General features: G+C 46.6%; 1 protein-coding gene across 9 annotated transcripts in view; it reads left to right on the top strand.

The window, feature by feature from the left end:
• Positions 1–897: 897 nt before the first annotated feature.
• The window catches only part of USO1 (USO1 vesicle transport factor), a 32,256-nt gene continuing 8,732 nt past the window's right edge, over positions 898–24,421 (top strand). Inside the window, exons 1-15 of one of the 9 annotated variants that reach the window (XM_074587969.1) lie at positions 898–1,075; positions 1,388–1,474; positions 1,595–1,659; positions 7,883–7,962; positions 9,300–9,311; positions 12,572–12,672; positions 14,631–14,733; positions 14,890–14,945; positions 15,581–15,701; positions 17,436–17,614; positions 18,398–18,538; positions 18,834–18,922; positions 19,670–19,824; positions 20,076–20,281; positions 21,109–21,129. In XM_074587969.1, coding sequence (XP_074444070.1) covers positions 1,010–1,075; positions 1,388–1,474; positions 1,595–1,659; positions 7,883–7,962; positions 9,300–9,311; positions 12,572–12,672; positions 14,631–14,733; positions 14,890–14,945; positions 15,581–15,701; positions 17,436–17,614; positions 18,398–18,538; positions 18,834–18,922; positions 19,670–19,824; positions 20,076–20,281; positions 21,109–21,129 — 1,482 coding nt within the window. In that variant the 5' untranslated portion in view covers positions 898–1,009. Of the gene's footprint in view, positions 1,076–1,387; positions 1,475–1,594; positions 1,660–7,882; positions 7,963–9,006; positions 9,035–9,299; positions 9,312–12,571; positions 12,673–14,630; positions 14,734–14,889; positions 14,946–15,580; positions 15,702–17,435; positions 17,615–18,397; positions 18,539–18,833; positions 18,923–19,669; positions 19,825–20,069; positions 20,282–21,108; positions 21,130–24,421 lie in introns of those variants that run through there. The other 8 variants (XM_074587968.1, XM_074587971.1, XM_074587970.1 and 5 more) reach the window with 8 other exon arrangements.

Genomic DNA, 24,421 nt, shown 5'->3' with positions numbered 1-24,421 from the left:
TAGCTCCTCACAGACTGGAGGTACTCGGGGCTTCATTTTTGATGTTACAATAAGTGCAGTTAAAAACGAAGAAAACCGCTTGACAAATGTCTATTTTGTAATGACTGGTGTGATATCTTCTTAGACGAATGTGTTGGGTTTTGGTGTCTGTCTTCGGGTGGGGGAGGAAGCAAATAGTTTTGGAATATGAAAAGAGTAAATGTTTAGTTTCCATTGCAGATTTTAATTTAAAATGTTGATTTCATTCTTTAGTTGACGGGGAAAACAAAATCCATAAAGCTCTCGAATTAAATTGTGATGGGAGAGGGATTTTCTCCCTATAATGAAATGAACTTGTTTAAGTCCCATTTAAGACAGTAAGTTCCTTTCTGTCTAAATAGTTATTTTGCTATTGCTGAAATAAAATTTGCTGTAATTCGATCAGCAGTAACAGCTGAGGGGGCCAGCCCAGGCCGGGAGCTGATGTGCAAGTGCCCGAAGATTCTGCCCTTCCTCAGCAGAGGCACAAAGAGCTGCAGGAGCTTCCAAGGAGGGGAAATTCAGCGTCTGAAGGGAATTAAACTACTTCGTGCTCTTCTCTGAGGCTGAGCCGTCGCCGGCATGCGGCTCGGGTTCCGCTTCTCCTGGGGATGAGCGTGTTCCAAAAACGTAACACGGCAATTCGCTCCTCGTTAGGAGCCGGTGCCGCGTGTACCTTTTCCGCTGTAAGAACGCACGATTTCGGCTTCCAGCCCTCGGCGTTTGCCGCGCGGCTGCTCCCCGGCGACGCGGGCGGCCGGGCCGGGTTTCGCGGCCGGTTACGCCGATGGGGCGCGTTATCCGCGAACAGAGAAGCCTCCGCCCGCCGACCCGCGCCCCCGGTCCCGCCCCCCGCCGGCCACGTCGGCGCCACGTGGCGGCGCAGGCGCGGCGGCCGCTTCCGTGTCGGGGGCGGCGGCGGCTCCGGGAGCGGCGGGGCCGGGGGCGCGGGGCGAGCTGCGCCGGCCGCGCCGAGCCGAGCCCAGCCGCCATGAACTTCTTGCGGGGCGTCATGGGCGGCCCTAGCGCCGGGCCGCAGCCCTCCGGCGCCGAGACGGTGAGCGGGGCCTAGCGGCGGGGGAGGCCGCGGGCCGGGGCGGGGAGCGCTGTTCTCGGGTGCCGGCCGCCGCCCCCGGCCCGGGCGGTGACAGCTCGTCCCGGCGGCCGCGCAGCGGCGGGGAGCGTCCTTGGGCCGGGGCGGGGGCAGGCCCGGGAGCGGCGGGGGCCGGTGCAGTGCGGGGGCACGGCCGGGAGAAACGGGGCTCTCGCAGCGCTCCCCGCCGGCGCCGAGGCCGCGCCGTGCTCGGGGGAGCGCCGGGAGCGAGTCCCTCCTCCCGGCAGCCGGCCGCGATGTCCGCTGTGTTTCCAGATCCAGAAGCTCTGTGACAGAGTGGCTTCTTCCACTTTACTGGATGACCGGAGGGATGCCGTGCGTGCCCTTAAATCCTTATCCAAGGCAAGTGTCGAACTCCCAGAAGAGACGCATGTTTTTTTAATACTTCCTTGATGTACTTCTTTAAAAGCTTTGTTCGGACTTCGGGCTAGACCGTGAACTGTTTAATTTTTCCCCCAATAGAAGTACCGATTGGAGGTGGGCATACAGGCTATGGAACATCTCATCCACGTCCTTCAGACAGACCGGTAAGCACGTTGCTGTCTCCCGGCAGCCACCTCCAGCCCAGAACCCGACCCTGCTCTGCTCCAGGAACAGACAAACCCAGACGTGGTTCTATGTGCCAGCGAAGGCAGGAGGGGAGCTGGGTTCCTCACAACTCTTCTGGCACGGTGGCCTTTTGTGAGGACAGACTTCAGTCAGAGGTGAAAAGAACAGAATGCCAGCAACTTGGATGAGGGGCAGAAAAGAGCAGTTGTAGAGTAAAGATGGTACCAAAGTGCATCTTAACGCTTCTCCTGGTCAGTTTTCACTACTGTGGAAAGGTAAATCCAAAATGACAAAGTTGAGTATGTATAGTATTTGAAATAACCCGCATCAACCTGTTACTGGGCAAAAGGTGAAACAGACAGAATTCAGAGGAAATGAATGAAGTCAGTAAATGCGTGTTTCCTCAGGTGTGTGCCATCATGGGAATCGTTAGGATAACTCTGTGATGGGGAGTAATGCAGGCATTTATTTTGAAGGGTTCAGCTGGACTCCGTGGCTGCTGTGAAATCTAAATTCTTGATGTAGACTGGAATGTAATATTTATGCAATCCAGCATTTAAGATACCTTTGCTACCCATCTCTTTCTGCAGTGGATCCCCTTGCTGTAGCTGACAGTACCCACGTGTTGGAACTTGTAACCTGTTTGCAGTGCTCTAATTTAAGCTTCAAACACTGCACGGTCTCGGTGCTTAAGTAGGCAAGCGTGGTGTGACGGCCTTTCAGTCTGGATTTGAACATAAAGCTGGTAAATATATATAAAACAGTCATGAGGGCATATATGGAGTACTTACACATGGGTACGTGGGAGGCAGGAGCATGCCTTCTAAGGTCAAGGCAAAGGAGAAAGAGGAAAGCAGCAGTTCAGTGTCTAGAAGGAGGCGTCCTGCTCCGCTTGTCTATATAGGACGAGAAGGACAAGAAGCCGAAGGCTGCTGGTGGCCTTCTCACCTGGCCGGTTCTGCCAGGGGCTGGTGTCTAGATGAGCCCGTGTTACTTCTGTTCCCTTGGCTGGGTAGTTAAAAGTGAATGTTTGGCCTGCGTGTAACTCAAATGGTGCAAACGGTAAAAGGGAAGGCTGTAGGAGTAACTGTCACTGATGCGAAGGGGAAGCCCTTCAAAAAAATGAGGTCAGGGAGCCTGCTTTCATCCACTTATCTGCTCTTGAGGCCAGATTTGAACTTTGCGAAGGGAGGTGGGGCTTTACTGATCTCCTTTCCTTTGAGATGCCAACCCGAACCCTTGGGGCAGGAACTCGAGAGCTTTTCTGTGCTTTTTGGGCTCCCGTTGTCCCTTTGGAATTTGTGCGTGGTGGGGCTCTGTGCACATGTGTTGTGTGGCTCGGGCTGCAGTTCACAAAGCAGTAAATAGATCTTTCTGGGTTTTGGGTTTTCATCTGAAAAAATGCTGTTTTCCACAAAATGCTGATAGGCAAGTTTCCTATAGCGTGTTTTACGGTGGACAAGCATGTCAGCTGGCCCACCTCTGTTATGCTGGGGTTCATCTGAGAGGTCTGGTTGTATCCCTGGTGTCTGACGAGTTCAGGTGTGTGTTATGGGCGGTGTGAGTGATGGTAGAGGGGAGGCTTTGGGGGCTCTTCCAGTGGTAGGAATACAAAACACAGCCAGCTCATCAGAGTAACTGGCTGATAAATGAGTCGCAGGCTTAGCTGTCCCCACAGCCCGGTGTGATGGGCATATTGACCAGCGAGGCCGGTGGCCTGACAGAGGACAGGGCTGTCGTGGCCGTTTCAGTGTGTATGCCCAGGTGGGGTGAGATCTCCAGACCTTTCCTGTGCCCACCTGAGGTGCCCTGAAGCTTTCTGTGGAAGTAAATATGCTCGTTGTCTCGTCTTGTCCTCCTCTTTTTTTTTTTGTGCGTTGCAGCTGTTTGAGGTTATGTTTAAGAAGCAGCAATGCACCTTCAGAGAAAACAGAAGTCAATGATTGACTCGAGTTGTCTTCTCGCATGTGACAGTGTTCATGTGAGTGACTCACATGCGCTGGGCCTGTATTTTGACTGTGTTGCTGTGAAGTTTAAGACTACAGAAGGTCTGATTTGATCAGAAATATGAAAGGACCAGGAAAACAGTATGCTGTTTTGTTTTCCTGTGTAGCTTAGTTTTAGGGAAATGACTTTTCAGTGATTATTAGGTTGGCCCGAGGACGGGTGGTGGTGCTCTTCAGGTGCAGCTTTTTGGCTGCGGAGCTGCGGATGGGTAAGTTACTGATGGGAGATGTTACACGCCTGTCTGCTCTCTGGGACCTGTGCCTGTAGGTGCTGTGCTTCGTGTGCATCAGAATGTGAATGGAATCCACGAGGTTCCCCTTGTCGTTCCCAGTTTGGTTGAAGAAAGGCTTGATTGGGCTGTACCAGGTGGGGCTTACTCTGCTCCCAGCCTTTTTTGCAGGGCTGGATGTTTGGGTGGAAAGAGTTCTGGGGGAGCGGCCAGCAGCAGGCAGGGTCTGGACTCACAGGGCCTGTGTACGGAGACTGTAATGTGAGAACAGGACAACTGCGGGCACCCTTTCCTATTAGGTATTTACCAAAAATTAATGGGATAGTTCAAGATGCACAAGTGTGTGATCCTCCGCGGCACCTGCCTTGCTGGAATCTGTAATAGCTCTATGAAAAACTGCAACAAGTTTGCTGGTAAGAGATGATTATTTCCTAATGCAAAGAAGCTCATTGTGAAATCAGGATCTAGTCGAAAATCATTTGATTTTAAGACCTTCTCAGCCATAGCACAGCTCTTATCTTTTCTGAGAATTATGTTATTATTCGTGTAGCCCTTGAGTGAAAAAGCAGCTGTCTCTCATCTCTGGTGCGTGCCCTGATTTTGGTGAATCGATTGTTCCTTCCCTTGGAATTTGAAGTGAAGCACAAATTAGGGTGTTAGCTCTCTAGTAGTAGTTCTTTCCTTGTTTCCGTTTGCAGCCTTGTTGCTCTGCTAATCATTTACTTCCCTTGTAGAGAATCACACTTTAGCTCTTTGCTTTTTAAGGCATGCTGGTGTTTTCTTAATTCTGAGGCTGTTAGTACGAGGCATTTATAGCTTCATCTCCTAGCTTCAGTAGGGAGGAGGCCTGATTTGCATGGCTGCACTGAAATGGTGAGCGCTTCTTGTGTCCTCTTCTCATTTCTGTCCTCAGATCTTGCACTGCTGCTTCGGACTATTTACAGCCTGTATCTGGAACTGAAATACACGTCTTCTGTCTCAGAGACGAACACACTTGTTATATGGTTTACTTGTAGATTGCCTTAAGCTCTGTCTCCTGCCTGAGTACTTAAAACTCGTTCTGTAGAAAACAGACTTCTTGCACTAGTTCTTCAGCTACGGGCATCAGCCATCCTGGAGCCCGGTAACACCCCCGAGTCAGCCCTTAAATGTTCCAGACTCTTGTGCCATGTGTTTATTTTGTAATATGAAGTAGGAACTGTGATCTGCAAGCGGACTTTTCCTGACTTGCTGTCTACATGTTGCCACATCCCACCAGGGATTATTTTGAAAAGTAATTTGGCATGGAGCACAGAACAGGCCAGTATCACTTAACTGTTGGTGTGGGAGCGGGCACCAGAGTGAGAAGTCAACTCGATTGTTAACTGCTTTGGTTGGGCTTACATAACAAGGTTTTTAAATGTCAGCGTGACAGTTCTCATAGTTTGAAACCTAATATGTACCAAAGAGAAAGAATTCTTTTTTTTCTTAAGGCACAGACCTCAGTTATTTATGTGCTGTTAGTTCCAAATTTTCGACTTGTAATATGCTTCTCGTTAACGCTTCTGTAAGAGATAATATAAATGTTGTTATCCCTTTGATAGCTTTTCCATGACTTGAGTTTTCAGGGGTAACAAAATGCCCTCCTTTCTAGGCAGGCTATGATTGATGACGCGATAGAAACGTTCTCCTTTTCCTGACAGGGTGGATGATGCCTGTCTCCATTCTGACAGTGAAACGCCCTAATGGTAGAAGAATAGGTAAAGGCATTTCTGAGGCACCCTGCCTGGGCAGGACAACACACGGGCGCCTTGGGTTCCCTAAGGTGCTTCTCTGTGGCGCTGCGCTGACATCTTGGTCGAGTGCTGCAGAAAAGCACAACCAGCAGAGGGAGGACGCCCGAGGCGGCTTACCCTGGACTGTTGCACTGCATGAAGGCCGCATCTTTTATGGATGCCGGAGGGACTGGAAGTCTACTTCTTGGCTGACTTTTTTTACTACAGAGCAAAAGCTGCACAGCTTCAGACTGAAGAGAATAATCAATAAAATGTTGTGTGTGGTGAACAGCAGATGGTAGCAAGGCAGTGAGTGGTAAAGACAGGACGCCGCTGTCCTCATTTTGTGATGTGTTCCTCTTCTGATAAGAGAAACAAGGCCTGCTTTTACCACATCTACCTAAAATTTGCCTATTCTTCTGTAGCTGCTGTGATGACCTGGAACAGGGAAAGGAAAAGCAAGGCTGCAGCTTGTTGTTGTTGTTTTTTTTTTTTTTTAAAGTCTCCAGGAAATAATTTCTACGTGTTTTTCAGATGTGGAATTGTTTCAGTTACATGAAAAGGAAACCATAGGCTTTGGAGTGTTGTGTTGAAGAACTAAATTTACAATAAAAGGAAAACGTAAGCAGGCTGGGAATCTCAGCACACCTGCTGGACAAGACCGTTTACATGGACCAAAAACTTTCTTTACTTGCTTTGACTAACAGTTTGGCAGAGGAAGAGATAATTTCCTCCCCCTCCTCCATTTTGTTTCCATCACAGCCCAGCTTAAAAGCAGGTATGAGTATGGTACGAGTTGAGCGACACACTGAGGTGTCCTGGGAGGACATCAGCAGGACCAGGATTCAATTCAAAACCCGACGTGAAAGAACAAACTACACTGACGCCTGATTATTTCTACCTTTTGAATTAGTGTGAGAGTCGAAGGAAGGGAGGCGAGGCGTCGCTTTGACAGCTCGCTAAAGCCCTTGCTGTAGTGATACAGGAAATGTAGGTACAGATCGCTCCATTCTGTCTTCTCAAAGCTGGTGGCTCACCTTCAGGCTTCTCTAGTTTTCTTGGTTGCAGCAACTTCTGTAGGTCTGTCATCTTTAATGAGTGGTCTAGCAGAGATAGCTGGCCTCAATTAAGGCTTGGCTTTTAAGATTGCTGGTTAGACGGGTTATTTTTTACGCCTCTGCTCTGGACCGGCCTAGTAGCTTCTTAAAATGCAAATTTATCCTCGGTGTGGATCCTTACTTTGTATGCATTAGAGCTCGGTGAAAGCAAATACCGAGGATTTTGAATGAGGGGTCTTGTTTTGCCAGCACGCTCTTGTGATGCTGGGCAAGCCACGAAAATAGCCGAGGTGTGCCCTTTGCAGTCTGAGGTGCCTTCCTTTGGGATGTTAGGTTTCCTTTTCCTTTTGTTTTTTTTGACCAGCTGTGCTTTCACACTTTCCTGATCTATGAGCAACAAAGCAAGCAGCAAAAATGGTTACGCTTCCCCCCAAAACTCTTGGACGGGATCTTTATTGTAGCGTAGGGTTTATGGGTTGTTCAGGCTTTGCAAAGCAGAAGAATCAGGTTTCTCTTCAAGCAGGGTTTATTAAGGAATAGTCTTGGTGTAAGCAGGTGACCTAATGCTTAGGTTGGCTGCCCAGCGGCTTCCTGGGGATGCTTGGAGTGGAAAAACCCGTAATAACTGGGTGTAGTCCGAGTAGGTGACACGAGGGCTGGCCCGCTTGGGACAATCTGCAGCTGTTGCCATTGCGTTCATGTGGAGTGCAAGGTTTGGCCCCTGGTTCTTGCTGATGGGTTAGTGGGGGGGGTCCTCCCTGGGATGGTGCAGAAGCTTCTCTGCAGCTTCCTTGGGTGACCTTCTGGGAAAGAGTCCCAGTTCCTCCCGGAGATTTCTCCCGGTATACTCGAGGAGCAGGTTAGGAGGAGTGACTCAGGAAATGGAAGACACACTTAGAGTGAAGCTTCCTGCGGTCATCTTGTGTCACCAGATCTTCTGGATGGGGTCACCTGAGGGAGTGGAACTGGGCAAAGGAGTCTGACTCCATTCAGGGACTGGGCGGTTGATGGTTATATGGTATTACAAAACGCCTGTCAATGTCAGTCCCTCTCTCACTCTAATGCTGCAAAGGGAGCTGCATGTGCAGAAAAACGATGTTGTAAGAGTAGTTGGAAATAAGTTATTAAAGAAAAGTGGTTCTTTTGTTTGCAGTTCAGATTCTGAAATAATTGGCTATGCCTTGGACACTCTCTACAATGTAATATCGAATGACCTAGAAGAGGAGGAGCAAGGTAAGCGCTTGGCAGTACTAGCTGTGTTAATGGGGGGGTGCTTTCCTTGTGGTTTTGTTCAAATGATAAACTGTAACACCCTGTGATTTACTAATGCTGAGACGTGCTTTCTTATTGTGTAGCTGTGACGACAATGCTAAAAAAAACTTGTTGTATGCAACTTGCATTAAAGTAATACTGAATGACTTGCTTATTAATTTAAAGCATTTAAAATACAAGCATTTCGGGCTCTTGAAGGGTGAATGGTGCGGAAGTCAGGACAGTCCAAGTGTCCCAGTTTTTAGCATCAAGGACAGACTTGAGAAAGGGGATGGGATCTGGCTGAGGGCTGGGCAAGTGCTAGCTTGGGAGGAGGCCTCATCAGAACGATGTCTGTCAGATGCTTGCCTCCATCACCATCAGTGGGGAGAGTGGAGAGCAGGTGCCAGTTACAGTCGTGCAGGCAACTGCCAGGTAGGTGACTCTGCCAGAGGAAAAAAGTCTTGTAGGATATCCATTCTGCTTTTGGGTGAATCAACATGAAAATCCATCATACTACTTGTCCAAAAAAAATAATAATCAGAGGTCTTGGGCAAAAATGAGCACAGTGTGAGCAGAAGGATAACTTTGAGATGAGTGAATATATGTGGGTTCATAACATCCTGCATTTGCTGTGGACCTGAATAGTCTAGTCCCTGACAGCACTTGTACCTCGTTTTTCAGTTTCCACTACATGCAGTGGAGTGGGAATGCTCCTGTGAATGGGCGCAACTTCTGCCTGCAGTTGGCCGTAGGGCTGTAAGGCCTTAAAAGAGACGCTGCAGGCAGTAAGGCTGTGCACTATGTCCTGTCACGGTGCCTTCTGCAATGGAGTATCTCATCTTGGGTAGCTGCGAGAGACTTGCAAGCTGAAAGCCTTCTGTGACATGTTATCCTTAAGCACCTCTCAAACTGTGGCTTGGCTTATTTGCCGCCCTTTTCCTCGTTCATCCAGTTGCCTGATCTTGATGAAAGAGGTTTTGAACAAGACCAGAGTTTTATACTGCTGGTGGATCCGTGTTCCTGGTGGTGGCCTCGATTATGGACTTGACAAGTATGTTATTAGCAGTCTCTGAGGAAAAGCAAAGAGCTGACAAACTGGAGTGACGCTTGTGCGATCACCAGTGTTGTAAGAGTTACGGGGTTGCTTTGCTTGGCCACTTCCACAAGAACTACTGGAAGGAGTAATTGCTACCGTAGAAAGCTAGGACGGCTGCTTTGAAAATCTCAGCTTATGCTGCTACTGGTTGTGCTGTTGGGGAAGCTATTCAACTTGTAAACCTTTCTCTTGTTTCTTTTTCTTTTCTCTGCACTGACAGATGATTCTGAAGGTAAAAGAACCTTTACTTATACAAATATGGCACTTTGTTTTAGGCCTAGTTGCCACTCTCACCCATAACGCTTGCCGCCGTTTAAAAAGGACACTGTAAAGACTTGCATTGGAGCTTAGCGAAAGCTTTTTGCATTCTGCTCTACATGTTTTCTTTGGAGCGGAGCGTCTTGCCAATTTTATGATTTATGTGATTTGGGCATGCTGAATTGCCAGCAGATCTCCAGAGACGGCAATGATGATCAATTCTTGTTTAGGATGTCATGAAAGTGCGCAGCTTCGGCACTGGCAGGACTTTGACGGGCAAAGGTTTGTGAACAGTTTCTGTTTGCAAGAAGCCCTGAAGTCCGACACACACGCAAGTGCTGCACGTGAGCATCCTTCACAGTGTCTCTTTTAAGCGATGCATGTTCAAATACAGTGTGCAGTTCTGCTGTAAGTTACCACTAACGCTTTGTGTGTTCTCCTTTTTTAAATTTATCAAAATGCATGTCGTGTTTATTTTAAGATTACGTTCTACTTTGCAGTGCTGCTTGTGAGTCAGTCACTAAGAGCTAATCTTAATAGATGGAAGTCATTCTCTTTACTTGAGCCCTGTGAAAGGGTAGATTTAAAGGGTGATTACGGGTAGAAGTCTGGTTGCAAGATCTGTGGTGTATCCCCATCAGTAGAAGATGTAGTTTCACTTTGCCTGTTACTTTCTGTCTGTCTCCTCTTGGTCTCTTTTTTAAATTTAGTAGAAGAAATACTGATAGGACAAGGAAGAGTTGAGGAAAAAGAAAAGATAACTTTAATATGTCCCTTTTATAGAAGAATCTTATACATCCTGAACTAGAGTCAAGCTTTTGGAATAAGTTACGTGTATTACTGTGTAAGCTGCGTATACTGCTCAGGTTTTGCCTTAGCACCCGGAACTTGAGCGAGGATGGGAGCTGGGATTAGGAGGAATCTGTAGTTCAAACATTTGCTATTTGTAGCTGAGCTTGGGTAAAGGACAAGATGTTCAGTCGCAGCTCATGGAAAATTCAAAATGAAGTATTTTGGCTTAAGCACCTATTTAAAAGAAAAAAAGTTTAGGTGTATGGGCTTTGCTTGGTTTGCGGGAAGCTCTAGTGCGTGCAATGCGTGTAGGATTCTCGGCGGAGTTGCCTCTTATTCTACAGCAGCGAGTGAGCAACTCGACTTCTGGGGAGTTGCCTTGCCTGCGGTTTTTGTTTGTTCACCTAAACCAGGAGTGAGCCAGACTCAGCAAGCCCCTCGTCTTCAGCGAGCTCACTGTCGGACTCATACACTGTTAGATGCCGCATGCCTGGGCTAGAGTTATTTTTGCACACTGTCTGTCCTCCCTTTTGTCATCTTTTGTTAGTGTTTCATAATTTCTGCAGCTAAAAACTTAGAGCAGACTGGTGCTGCTTCTCTCTCCACGCTTGTAAGCTACCTACCGATAAACCTGCTTCGAGGGAGAAATGTAGCCATCCTACATGAGAGAAACGGTCAGCTACTCGCTGACGGCTGAAAGGCCAAACAAAAAACCTCTTTCCTGGATTGGAAATCCTTAAAAAGTAGATCTTATAAACTGATACCTTGCAGTGAATCACCATCGCCAACAGTTTGAATTGGGTCGGTGGAATTAAAATTGTTTTCTTGGCACCAAATTTTTATGGTAGAGTCTTTTGTTCCTCTGTTCTGCCATACCCCTGACAAGATCCGGAGTTTGAAGATTATGTGTGGTCTTTGACCCATTTTATAGCTGCTCAGTTGTTAATGGCTTGTTAGTGACTCCTGGATAAGGCTGTGAATCCCGCAGTTTGGGCAGGAGCAAAAATCCTGGTTTTGCCTTTGCTCAACCAAATCAGACCTTTGGATAAATTCAGAGGCTTTACCAGCTGTTTTCTGTGCCATATGTTCCCGTGCCCGTGTTTTCATCAGCTCGCGTGGGACGGTGTCGCAGCGCTGAATGTAGGCCTGCGTGATTTGTAGGGCAACCCCATTTCGAAGACGAGCAGCGGCGCCTTTGCTGCGGCTCCGCGGTGACGCGTGGGGCACAGAGCAGAGCCTGGGCAGGGGGGCTCGGGGGTTTCAGGGAGAAGGCAGGAAAGCAGCAACCAAGCCAAGAACCAACCTGTTCTTTAAACTCAATGAGAGGCTCGTTTCATATGGGGTGGCGGCTGGTGTCACGTGAAACTGAATTCCTGCCCCTCTTGAGAGGACTGTGTTTGACGACTGCGGAGCAGCTGAGGGCTGAACGAAATGTCCTCTCTTCCTGTCCACAATGAAGTTACAATAAAAACAACTCCCTTTGAATTGGAGTTACTCTTCCTCAGTTTTTCAGCTGCAGTTCCGTAACCATGCCCTGCAGGAGTACCTACGTAGGGTTGTTTTGTGAAACAGCTCTCTAAGCTGTCACTCAGCCCAGAGAAACAGCCATGGTGCAGAGCTGTTGTTTGCGTGTTTTTTCTTATTTTTTGTTTGTGCAACAGTGATGCATGAAGTAATTGTGTAAGATGAAATTCGGGTGCTACCCCAGTTCTACACAACTGAAGAGTAAATAACAGAGTGGCTTTTCATTTCCCTTGTGAAATTAATTCACGTTCCAAGACTGAGAGGTTTTGATGCTCATCTGTTTCAAGCTCAGCCTCCTTGCCTGATATTTAGATCTCTTCTGTTGCTAAACCAAAAGAAATGAATGAGGCATTTGAGCCATTTAGCCTTAGATGGTTTATATTCCTTATCTCTCGCTTCAAGCCTCTCCCTATGGATGTGCTTTGCTTTTCCGTGTTCCTGATGAGGAACCTCTCTAGTGGCCCGGTTCAGCTGCATGTGGACGTGGCCGCTTAGAGGGTTTCTGCTCCTCCGCTGCTGGGGGGGTTCTCTCCTTCTCTCTGAATTCTCCGCTCACTCAAGCGCGTGCTCTGTCAGACCTGGAACTGGCAACTGTGGGGGTGGGAACTGTCGATCCGGTTGGATATGATCAATGGAAATAGGATTTTTTTTTCTTCTAATGCTGGAATGAGTTTTGGTAGATTCTTGGTTCCCTCCTATTTTTAAAACAAAACACTTCTCAATAAAGGTTGTGTTTAGAGTAATGTAGGTTTACTATTTTGTCCAAAGGTTGCGTGTTTGTTTTGAAAATAATTCCATTAACATGATAGCAATGACTCTGAACATTTTTGTGGCCCTATTTTAGTAAAAATAAGTATCACAACTACCTGAAGTTCTTCCAATCCCGTGTTGTAATACGTAGTTTCTTTACCATTACAGAAGAAAACTTGCCAAAACAAGTTGATGATCTGGGCAGTCAGTTCACAGAGATTTTCATTAAACAGCAAGAAAATGTCACGCTCCTGCTGGCCCTGGTGGAGGTGAGTACCAGTCTCTTACTGGCCATAGCGAGAGATGCCTGCTGCGGTACAGGGAGGTTATTTTAATGGATGAAGCAGGTTTTGTTGTCCTAGGCAAGCCCCTGTCAAGTGTGAGGTGTTCTTGGACATAGGGAATGGGGGCTTGGAGGTGGGCGAGGACGGGATGAAGGCTGTTAGTGCAGCTTTTAAAGCAGCCTAACATTGAAAGGGTTTTGGATACTCCATTAGAAACAGTAAAAGCTATTGTTCCGCGAATAGCAACTGTTGTCACTCGCGCAAGGATGATTTTTCAGGTAATCATTAAATGATAATGGGGTAGTAATGTCTGTTGAGATGCAGTTCAAGCAGAAAGGGCGACTGCTTTCCATCAGCATGATGTGCTTAACTCGTTTTCCAACGGCTTTATCCTCAAGGACTGCCTCTTTTTTCTCAACTGTTAAAAATCCTGTTTCCAAGCTAAGAATATGATTGTGCCTGAGAGAAAAAGAGCAATGTGAATCACTTCTTTTATTTTTTATTTTTTCCATTTCCTTCATCGTCCATCTTCGGTAAAAAGATGATGTTCTGCTCTTCCCGTATGGAACTTCTGTCGTGCTTTCAGCAGTATTAAACGTATGTCAGTGTATCTGAGGGTTAATCCCCAAGTGCCAGATTCCAGCCTCGGTAAATGGAAATGCAAATCAGGAGCACAGTTTTGTAGACTACGGTTAGTGAGTTAGTAAAATTACCTTTCTGAAACTGCTGCCTGCGGCTGACAGTCCTATAAAACTATTTAGTGAGTGTGGAAGGCTGACTTGTAGATATATTCCTGAGATGCATAAATGCAATATGTATTTTAGGAAAATCCAGGATCTAGGGCCTTACTCGGCAGCGGGGTGCTGTTAATTTTATTGATCCAAATCTGAGATCTGCAAGATGAATACAGCAAACATCTCTCCTAAAGACAGGTGAAACCCATAGGTGGAGCTGCGTGACTGCTGAATTGCACACGCAAGTGTCATTTGATAAAAACGCATATAGTATTGTGCAGAGCTGCAAGCCTGCGATGTGTCTTGTAAATTATCCGCTCTTTTTCTCTGCAGATGCCTTAGTTCAGTGTGCTTTTTGCTAACAATATCATGCCATTCAGGGTTTGTCCTGTGCTAGGCTCAGTTTTAGAAAAAGCTTTATAAACCTTCTACCCTGTTGGGCTAGAAAATGGATCAGTTGCGCCGCTCTGCAGCAAGTAGAGTGGAGATCTTGACCTTGGCCAGTGCCTGAGGTAGGTCAGGTGCTGAGACAAGGATGACACGTGCTCCGTTTTCACTTGGAAGTAGGAACAAAGTTAAAATAAGACTGCTTGTCCAAATTAGCAATCTACCGGTTTATTTGAAGGTGAGGCTTTAAAAGCAGCAGTATGAGCAGTACCGAAAGCTCTGCGAGGGAACTCGGCTGATGTGAGGGTCCGGTCCCCGGCTGTGGAAGGAGTTAGAGCTGACCTGGGGAGCCCAAAGGTTTCTTGTGGTTGGTCAAGTCTGTCTGTGGACTTAGTAGTTGTTGAGCTTTCTCTTGCTGACAAGACACGATTTTAAGAGGAGCTGCTGTTAGTCTTTGGGAATATGAAGAAGATACAAAAGGGCTTGCTTTTCTTGACTCTTGGATGTCTGGGTAACAATGGGCTGATCCCTGGAGGATCGGACTTGACTGGTTTTTAGAAAGAAGTAGCTCGGAAAGCTACCCCAGAAGAGAGGGAGTAAAGGAAAACTGCTGGGAGTTCAGGTTGGTGCTAATAAAATAGAACCATGGAACAGGATAGTTTAGACTTGCTGGCTGCATGCCGTAATAGGATGGATGGAAAAAGAAATTGACAGGACGTGAAACTCATTGTCTGTTTGCTGTCCGTTCATAACCGGTGTCTAGAACAGAAAGCTCAATCCCGAGGAATTTACTACTTCACGTACTCCTCTTCATCTTTGCAGGAATTTGATTTCCATGTTCGTTGGCCTGGAGTGAAACTACTTACATCTCTTCTAAAGCAGCAAGGACCTCAAGTGCAGCAGATAATTCTTGTCAGCCCTATGGGTAAGTGGTTGAGTTATCGCTGATCAACTTGAAGCTGGAAGCTCAGCAAATATCATGGCAGAGGGCTAGAGGAGTCTCGAGTCATGTGTTTTAAAGACTTCTGGCATGAAAAAGCTGCACCTTTTTAATGCTTTTTTAAAAATGTGTTTCTTGCAGGTGTTTCCAGGCTCATGGATTTACTAGCGGACTCTAGGGAGGTTATACGAAATGATGTAAGTACAGAACAGAGGCAGTTTATCCCCTTACTAAATAGTAACTGTCAGTTGAGTTGCTTAGTACTTGTGCAGAATTTGGATTAATTTAAAGAAATGCACCTGAAGAAATCATTGTGGTAGCTAATAGGGAATGTTTCATTCCTCGGGTGAGTTGGGTGGCTTTTGGATGCCTTGCCAAAATTCACATCACAAAGTCAAACTGTTACTATGTATTTAATGCAAACGTTGACCCTTGTGTAGGGTTTTCCTAGAAGCTTAGCTGATCTTTCTCTTGGCTTTCTGTCAGGTTCACTTGGGTTCTTCGTCTTCACTCATCAGATGTGGAAGTGCTCTAATTGCCGACTACCAAAGGGCACTCTACAGGTTCCCTCTTTCTTCTCTATAGCCACCTAGTGTCCTTTTTAACAGTGCTGTGTCTCTATTTTGAAGCGCAGGGAGGCACCAGGGGAACACTGCGTGGTGTCTGTGGGAGTTTCTGTAGATGTGCCGAGTTGCGGGGCACTCAGTTCTGTCCTGAGGTTCTGGCCAAGAGTTATGCTGCTGATTTGGTACCTTTAAGAGCTGTGACTTCTGAAAAGCAATGCAGTTCTAGTAAAACTAAGTTTACTTTTTTTTCTTCCCCACCTGTCAAGGGAGTCTTGTTGTTACAGCAATTGACAAGAAGTAATGCAGCCATACAGAAGATCGTTGCCTTCGAAAATGCCTTTGAGAGACTTCTGGATATCATAACAGAAGAAGGAAACAGCGATGGAGGTACAGAAAAGTCTAAGGTTTAATCATAGTCTTGTGCTTCTGCAGAGACTATTAGGTGACCGTGCTTACAGGCTGTGGTTAGTCTGGAACCGGAGCTAGGTCAGGGGGTAGAGGATCAAAACATATAGCCTGGTCGTAACAAAAAAAGCAAAAAGAGATCGAGCAAGTAGGCAGGGTTTCAGCATCTTTTGAAAACTAGTCTTGAGGTACTTGGTTAAAACATGACTTAATTTCTCTTGAGCACGTGGGCATGAGTTTGTGTGTTCCTGCTTGGCTTAGGTCTGTGAATGTATGCACTTGGAATGGCAGTGCCAGATACACGTGCGCTGCGTTTGTCACTTACCGAGTTAAGCTTATCTGCATTCCTCCTGCAAGATCCTTGGATGCTTGGGGCGGCTGGAAGTTACAGCTTGCTGACTTTCTTCAGCCTCGCGATTAACTTCAGTTTTCTGGTCAGCTTGCCAGTTCATTTATCTGTTGGGGGCATGGGAAAGGATAAAAAAAAATGAGCAAAAATGATGTGGCACTTCGGTACTTTTTCTTTTTAATCAGGAACACATTATGAGTTTACCACCAGTCGTAGTTTGCTACAGGATCTATTGCAGTAACAAGAGAGGTTGCTGTTCCGTGACCTTTTTGTGGGCTGCAGGAGCAGTAAATGCTTCTCTGCCAGCTGAACTATTCCACGTATGTTGGCATGGAAGGATTAAGCAAACCGTTGATTCCAAGGTGCTATTTTTAGGCAGCTAATAATTTTAGGAGACTTAGTATGTAAATTCCTAAGTGCTGAGAGTTCTCCGCTTCCTGCCTCCCACGTGTCCATTGCCCCTGTCGGCAGCAGGAGTGGGAAGGGGACTGTGCCAGCTGGGCGCTCCCTGTTCTCCCGCTCCCAAGTCGGGCACTGCCTGCGTGTTTGCAGAAGCGCACGGAGTATGTCTTATTCCTTCCTGTCGAGTCCAGGTTCGGAGGCATCCCAGCAGTACCAGAGCCAGGCTGCCTTTATTCCTCTTGCCTTCTGGACAGAGTTGTCTGAGGATTTTCTTCTCACAGAGTACCTTAGCATCTCTACGGCTTTTTCAGGACAGATAAAACCTGAGAGTTAAAAAAACCCAAACCAACTGTTGCAACTCCCAGGAGTGGAGTTTGAATTAGCTTATGGTAAGGGCTATTTCTAAGAATTGCTTTTCCATCAAAATAACCCAAAAAGTGGCGTTGAGTTGAAGACGTAGCCAGTGATTAAAGAGAATGAATGTATAATGCGGTATTAATTAATTGCTGCATTTGAATCACGATGCGGTTCAAGAGGAACTTCATCTTAGTGCTTACAGTACGAAGAGACAGTGGTGTGCTTGGACTCTGAAGCAGGTATACTTCAAGACCCAAAGTGGTTGTGAGGCTTTGTTTGAAGCTCTTCCCATTCCTACCCAGTTAACTCATACAAACTCTATATTCTTTGGAAATAACATTTTTGCCACAGACTTGTGGAAGAAACACAATTATAGTTTCCTCAGAAATACCCTGGATCAACATTGATGTATTTTATTTAGAGTGACATTTGATTGTTTTTTCATGCATGAGCTTCACAGTTCTTGATCCAAATCTAATGTTTGTTAAGAATGAAGAGTTCGTAAGCGTGTGCTCTGTTCCATCTAGAACATACTTAGTGCATGGAGAAGCTACTTAGTTTTGCATGTGTTATCTTTTGATTAATCTTTTGGTTTTTTGTCTCACCAGGAATAGTAGTGGAAGATTGTCTCCTCCTATTGCAAAACTTGTTGAAGAATAATAATTCCAATCAGAATTTCTTCAAAGAAGGTTCATACATTCAGCGTATGAAGCCTTGGTTTGAAGTTGGAGACGACAACTGTGGGTGGTCTGCGCAGAAAGTAACTAATCTTCACCTAATGCTGCAGGTAAAACACTTCCTCTAACTCCGAAGTACTGACGCCGACGCTTTTTCAGCTCCCTCGCAATGAATAAGTGTAACAGTTAACTGCGAAATCCACGCGTTGTCTTCAGTTCAGAATTAGCTACCGACATGGATGGGATGTACTGCTTTCAGCACAAATACTGTTGCCAAATTGTGAATTTGTAATGGCTGGAATGTCGTGTAGCTTGATTTTACCTAACTTCAAACGTAACAGCGATTTGAGTTAAATACATAATTTGGGGTGTTCTGTATAGAGAATCCTCCTGTATGAACTGACGTATGGTTATGGGGCATTGACCGAGTTCCAGTAGCGGCCTCCGCTCTGGGTTCATAATTACTGATTGTTGGGCATCTTCCCTTCTGCTCATACCTCCAAAAAGTGACACGAGTTTTTCCTGTTCTGCGGCACTTTGTGTGGAAGCTGAATGTCAATGGTGAAGGTAGTTTGTCAGTTCCTGAAATGTAGTTATGGCAAATGACGAGCCAAATAATAGAATAGTTGCAGCTTGATTTCTCATCACTTAGTTGGAACATCTGCAATGGAGTCAGGTATTTGAAGGTTTTAGAGGCTTTCACTGAACTCAAAATTAAATGGCCGTACGTAGTAATGAGATGAACCTGCTGTTTAATTGTAGTTTGCCATTATACCCATTTTTAGGAGCAGTTCTATTTCACGGCCAAACTTCAAATGGGTAAATTTGTTTGGTGCTTCGCTTCAGAAGGCTTTGGGCTCTCTTCACGTAGAAACTTGCTTTTTTTCCCCTAGCTTGTGCGGGTACTGGTGTCTCCCACAAACCCTCCTGGTGCTACCAGCAGCTGCCAGAAGGCGATGTTTCACTGCGGGTTGTTACAGCAGCTCTGCACAATCCTGATGGCAACTGGAGTTCCCGCTGATATCCTGACAGAAGTAAGAGGGAGCAAACAGATGGAGGGATGGGGGCAACCGAATGGGTGAAAGCAGGAGGCTACAGGGATGTAATCGGTTGCTGCAGAGACAAACTGGAATTGTAATATTTGCAAAGAAAGTAATTTCATATGCCAGAGATGTCAGCTTCCTGTGTGGGCAGTGTAAGCGTATGATAGTCTTTTACATTATATTCTGCAACCAGAAAGTGTTCTTGAATAATTTTGAGTGATCTAGGTAGTAGATAACGGCTCGCATGTGACTATCCATTTAATGTTTTTCTCTGCCCTTTCTGTAGACCATCAACACTGTATCAGAGGTCATTCGAGGATGCCAGATGAATCAAGACTACTTTGCCTCTGTAAATGCACCTTCTAATCCACCAAGGTAGAGGAAGAAAAGTGTTTAACTGTGTTAGGTAATGATGTATTGGTATGGGCAGCGGCAATCTAATCCAGAGGTTCGTTTACATTCAGAGTTTGGAATTACAAAATTAGGATACAGAGCAACCGCTTCAGGTTCCCGTTGAGTGTATTAGAGCGTGAAAGTGTCAGTTGTGTTTCCATAGAGATGAGGCCTAGAACAGATTTTTTTTTTTTTTGTTACATGGTGTCTGAAAAAGTGAATGAGCAGTAGTTGAAAAATGCTTAGGTTGGGAAAAGCTGCTGCTGTCAGTCAGAGAATGGCCTCCGCGAGGACGGAGAGGCTAGGAAAATAGGCAGGTAATTGATATCTACTCAGACTGGGGACCCACAAGTGTTAGTTCAAGGAAACCTTACTCCCAGTGTTTGAATGTGAGGGGAGGAAAAAAAGCGTTTGGTGTTACGAGTTGTTAGTGGCCTTATGAGGCATCTTCCACAGCATCAGCGAAGCTCGCAGGGAGCAGCAGGGGACGCGGCGGGAGATGCGAACGTTGCAGAGGAACACTAGCTCATTGCAGTCACGTGTAATGAATCTGCTGGCTTGTGTGTTAACTAACCGCTATTAAAATCAGAGGGTTTACTCGAATGTTTGAAATGGTAATAAATGAAGTAGGCAAAAGCCTCTTTCCTTACCTGGGGAAGACGCGAATTCTGTGTCTGCGGTTGTCTTCATTCGCAACTTTGTGCCAACGGTTTTTCTCTTTCCAAACAGGCCTGCGATTGTAGTACTTCTGATGTCCATGGTAAACGAAAGGCAGCCTTTTGTGCTGCGATGTGCTGTTCTCTATTGTTTCCAGTGCTTTTTATACAAAAACCAAAAAGGACAAGGAGAAATCGTTTCAACGCTTCTGCCATCTACCATTGACGGTACGCAAAGCTAACGTCTCTGCAGTGAGTTGTGAACTTGCACAAACGTTTACGGCATCCTCTGATGTCTTTTGCAAAGTTATTTACTTGCAATTAAGTTTCTGATCCAGATGAGATGGTTTGGCCTATGATTTCTTTTAAAACTTCACTATAATTTTTCTGATTTTCGGATAGGTTGATGTCTTAATTTTGCTGGTGTTCTGGCTTGTTTTAATCTCCCTTGTACCTCTCGGCCGCTGTGGTAGCTACAGGTAACTCCGTCTCGGCTGGCCAGCTGCTCTGCGGGGGCCTCTTTTCCACGGACTCTCTCTCTAACTGGTGCGCGGCGGTGGCCCTGGCCCACGCGCTGCAGGAAAACGCCACTCTCAAAGAACAGCTCCTGCGAGTCCAGCTGGCGACGAGCATCGGCAACCCGCCGGTGTCGCTGCTGCAGCAGTGCACCAACATCCTCTCGCAGGTACGCCCCGACTTCGGGTGAACCCCCGGGTAGCCAGGGAGAGCGCTGCTCCCGTGCAGCCGCCCGGCAGGAGGGCTGGCTTAAGGAGGAGGAGGATTCTCGCTCTTTTGCAGGCTGTTTTTAAGCTTTGCTTAAAGCGCTGTCTGCCTCGGGGGGGAAAAGCAAAGCAGCGAATGTTGCCTTTTCATCAGCAATTGCTGCTTGATGTTGCCTACGCGGAGTAGGCAGAAGGTCCTAAAGCATCCAGAGCTTAAACTTGCAAAAGACAAGGCAAACTGGCAGGATCCCCAGTCACCTTTTGGTGTTGAAGTGGTGCCTCGTTAGTATTTAACCTGTAACTGCTAACCTGGAGCATCTCAAAATGACCAGGCTCTCATGCGCCGATCGCTGTTCGGTTTGCGATTCAAAGCTAAAAGCTGTTTTGAACTTGTTCAACTTCTTATACACCTGGCTTTGCAATTGCCAAGCGAGTGAACTTCCCCTCCCAGCCCACGCTCCCTGGTGCCGTTCCCTTCCGTTACACAAACCCTTTCCCCAAATGGTTGTAATAATAAGGCGCAATAACTCTGGCAGCAGTTAGACTTTCCTGCACTTGAGAATAATGGCAGAATGCTGGAATTTTGAACTTTTAAGATCTGCTTTACCTGAAAATAGCCGATATTCCTTATTATCCTTTTCCCAGCACTTTTGTCTAGGGTAGATTTGAGTCGGTAAAACTGCCTGTGGCTCTTCAGCCTTAAATGATACAAGGGACTCAGACTTTGGGGGGATGTGTCTGAAATGTGTTCCACTTCAAGGTTCTCAAGTAATATGTGTGTAACTTGCAGGGTGATAAGATCGACAGACGGGTATGTATTTTTTGGCACAGCTTCGGCATTTCCTTGCCAAAAGCAGGCCTTTTCCTCTTGTCTTGGGTTTTGCTGGGGAGGTTTTCTTTAACTGCTTTTTGACGTGTTTCCACTTACAGCTTTGTGTTGCCGTTGGGTTTGGGATTTTCCCTAGCATAACGAGCTCTTTCTGTGTCTCCAGGGGGTTCTCTGGGGGCGCTCCACAAAACTATGGGATAAAGATCTTGGGGAGCGCGGGTGCTTTCTTTCCGGTGGGGCGGACTCGCTCACCATCTGTTCACCCAACAGATGCGCTTTCTTGTAAGAAAAATGAAAACTCTTGGAAATGCTGTTTACTCAGACTGGCCTGTAGCAAACAGCTGGTATGATCTGAAGTGGGAACATGCTGCTGATTTCCTGACTGCTAAAAGAAAAACTGTGTTTAACCTGCCTTCCGGCCACTTGATATGTTCTACTTACCAGCAGGGTTTTAACCTTGGAGCTACTGGTTGTGAGGAGCAGGGATCTCATTACTAGCAAATGACCCCTGAAGGGAGTTGTTTGACTTGCCGGCTGTGTAACTTAAAGCACTGTTAAGCTGGTTATCAGTGGCAGAAAAAACAGTTCTGGCTGCTGTGGAACTGTCTGCTTTATTTACCGCGTGGACCACAGCTGTCCCGAGGGCTGGGGCTGCATTGTTGCCAGCCCTGAACCGTAGAGCAGCAGCCACCGAGAGCTGCCATCTATCACCGCAGGCGTTAGCACGGTATGCCTCGGAGGTTGCCGTGCGCTGTTTCTTTTTTAGAGAGGGCGTTTCGGACTGTGCGGAAGTCCCTAGGCAGAACATATTAATTTGACCCCAAAATAGCATGTAGCGCTTGAGAAAAATTTGGTTTGCGTCTGCTTCCAGCAGATAACGCGTGCTGTAAATGCCGGGTCGCACGAGCAAAAGTAACGTAACGTTTCTGACAAAACAGTGACGCTTCTCCTAGTGTTCTAGTAGCAACGTGCTGTAGGGCAAGTCTGCCGGTTAGAGGGGTTATTCTTACCCCTGTGTGTATGAACTTGGGACGCAAAGAGCCAGTATTTGTAAATGTAAGAGAAGGGGAAGGGGTTTCTAGTGTTGCTTGTTTGTTTTGTTTGAAGCATTTCTTTTAGTTCAGTTAGGGGAGAAGGGACTCAATCTTTTGCCAAATAGTAAGTTGGCATGACCGATGTCTTTGTGCCAAGGGGTTTCTGGGGCAGGTTAAGTTACACAGTTGGCAGTGTCGTGAGGCTGTCGATGCATCTAATATGGAAGTGATTTGGGCAGAATTGGTGCTTCTACAGCGCTCTTGTGCTAAAGCAGTGTACAGCCTACGTGATGTCCAGGATCCCTTTCAACCTAAGTGACCCTGTAGTTGCGGGAGATGGCGGTGAGGAAGCACATCCCCTGTCTAGAGGCTTCAGCATAGCAAGAGGGGCCTGTGTGGGCAGCAGGTTCTTCAGCCAAACTGCTTGACGAGACAGTTCCCTTGTAGTTCATTACACCAATGTGGTGCGGCAGAGGATTGTCTGTATGAGCTTGTAAGACCTGTGATTTGTCACCTTGTGTCTCAACTCATGCTTCAGCCGAAACATGCAGTGTGAATGGAGTTCTTGGCTTACCTAGTTGGTAATAAAAAGTAAACCTGCTACGTGGTGGTGAATATCTCTTAAACATGTCTTGGCATTAGCCTGTCTTGGAATTAAATGTCACCTTGTGAGCAGAGATCGAAAATGTGTTGCATACAAATCAGTAACTAATTACCAAGTATAAGGTGGGCAGGGGAGATGCACAGTGGTGACAGGGAAAGCTAAATGAGCTGGTCCAGAGGAAAGGGGAGGGCAAGAGGAGACTAGGGTTTGGTGGGGACGAAGCAACTCGCGGTGAGGTCTAGGTGAGTGGAAACCAGTTGTGGCGTTCAGCTAGAAGCGTAGCAGCATGGAAGATAACCTGCGTGTTAATACAAGAGCACAACAGGGTCACGACAAAGCTGCACAAAACCCACAGCAAAGACTGAGCAGAGACTGGTAGCAGGACATGTAGTACTCACCGTGACACACAACGGGTAGCTGCTGTGCAGCTGGTGGTGACAGCTGTGTTCTCTGCTGTTCCAACACTTCACTTGGGTCTTTGGAAGAAATGACGATGATAACGATGAAGAAGGACCAGATGCTCCCTTTTCTACCTGTGTAGCATTAGGGATGGCTGCCACAGTCTCGATATCGGTAATCTGTGTTTTCCTCCTTTAAGGAGTTGGTTTCATCTCGGCGTTGGTGATAGACTGCAGCAAATCACAGCACCTCAGAAGGCAGTCCTTGAAGGCCTTCTCTTCAGAGCTTGGTATTTTCTTCCCGCGTTGCTAGACGCAGTTCCTGACTGTCTTGTGGTCCGCAGTGGCGCTCGGGGAGCCGAGAGCCTGCTACAGAAGAGCTCCTTGACAGACTGCTCCTCGCTGGCTGTTTCGATGGGCAAACTGGAACTGGCTTATTCAAAGACCTTGCGGGGCTTTTTTAATGCTTAGCTACAGTTAATAATAACACCGCCTTCAGCTCGACAGCACAGGGGTTATCGGAGGCAAGGATGGAAGTGCAGTGTCACAAGTGCAGATAACTCTCAAGCACAGACTCTTCCTTTGTTGTTGATGAACGCTGCTCTCTCTTGCCACTGTCTCGATTCTTGGAATGGTTTGTTCCAGTGTATTTTTTTTGACCCCTTGTGAAGATATCCCAGTGGTCTATATGCCTCATCTTGCCTTAGAGACTTGCCTATAGCTTCCAGTTTCTTTGCCTAATTTATTAGGTGCTTGTGCGAAGTTTCATTTTCCATGCGGGGAGCGTTTTGCCTTCTGATTGTTGGTGGTTCGAAGAGATGTCTGTCTGTCTGCCTGTCGCAACGCTGCTGTGCCCACAGTATCTGCAGCAAAGACAAGGGGGACAGAATGGAGAAGGCAGTCGATTTGCAGATGAAAACTGATTTTCCCTAGTTAACGGAAACAAATAGTTAGCATTGCTCGTTCTGGCTTAACGTGCCTATTGTCTGAACCAAAAGCCACTCCGATATTATCTTTCTTGACTTAGAAAGTAATATTAGCAACGCATGGCAATTTTTAGTCAGCAGGGGAAGTCTTGTTGATGCATCTCTTCTGACAGGGAATCCTTACCTGAATTTACGCCTTGTTCCTTCTTTACAGGGGTTGTATGTGTGTTCCTTCCTGTTACCCTGGTATTAATTATAAATGCAGAACTAATTTGTTATGAATTTATATCGGTGCTAATTTGCATTAAGCCA

This window comes from Larus michahellis, chromosome 5, assembly GCF_964199755.1.
Source record: "Larus michahellis chromosome 5, bLarMic1.1, whole genome shotgun sequence".
In the NCBI taxonomy this organism is placed as follows: domain Eukaryota; kingdom Metazoa; phylum Chordata; class Aves; order Charadriiformes; family Laridae; genus Larus; species Larus michahellis.
Note: the sequence above shows the minus strand (reverse complement) of the source record. Positions and strands in the feature narration are given on the sequence as shown.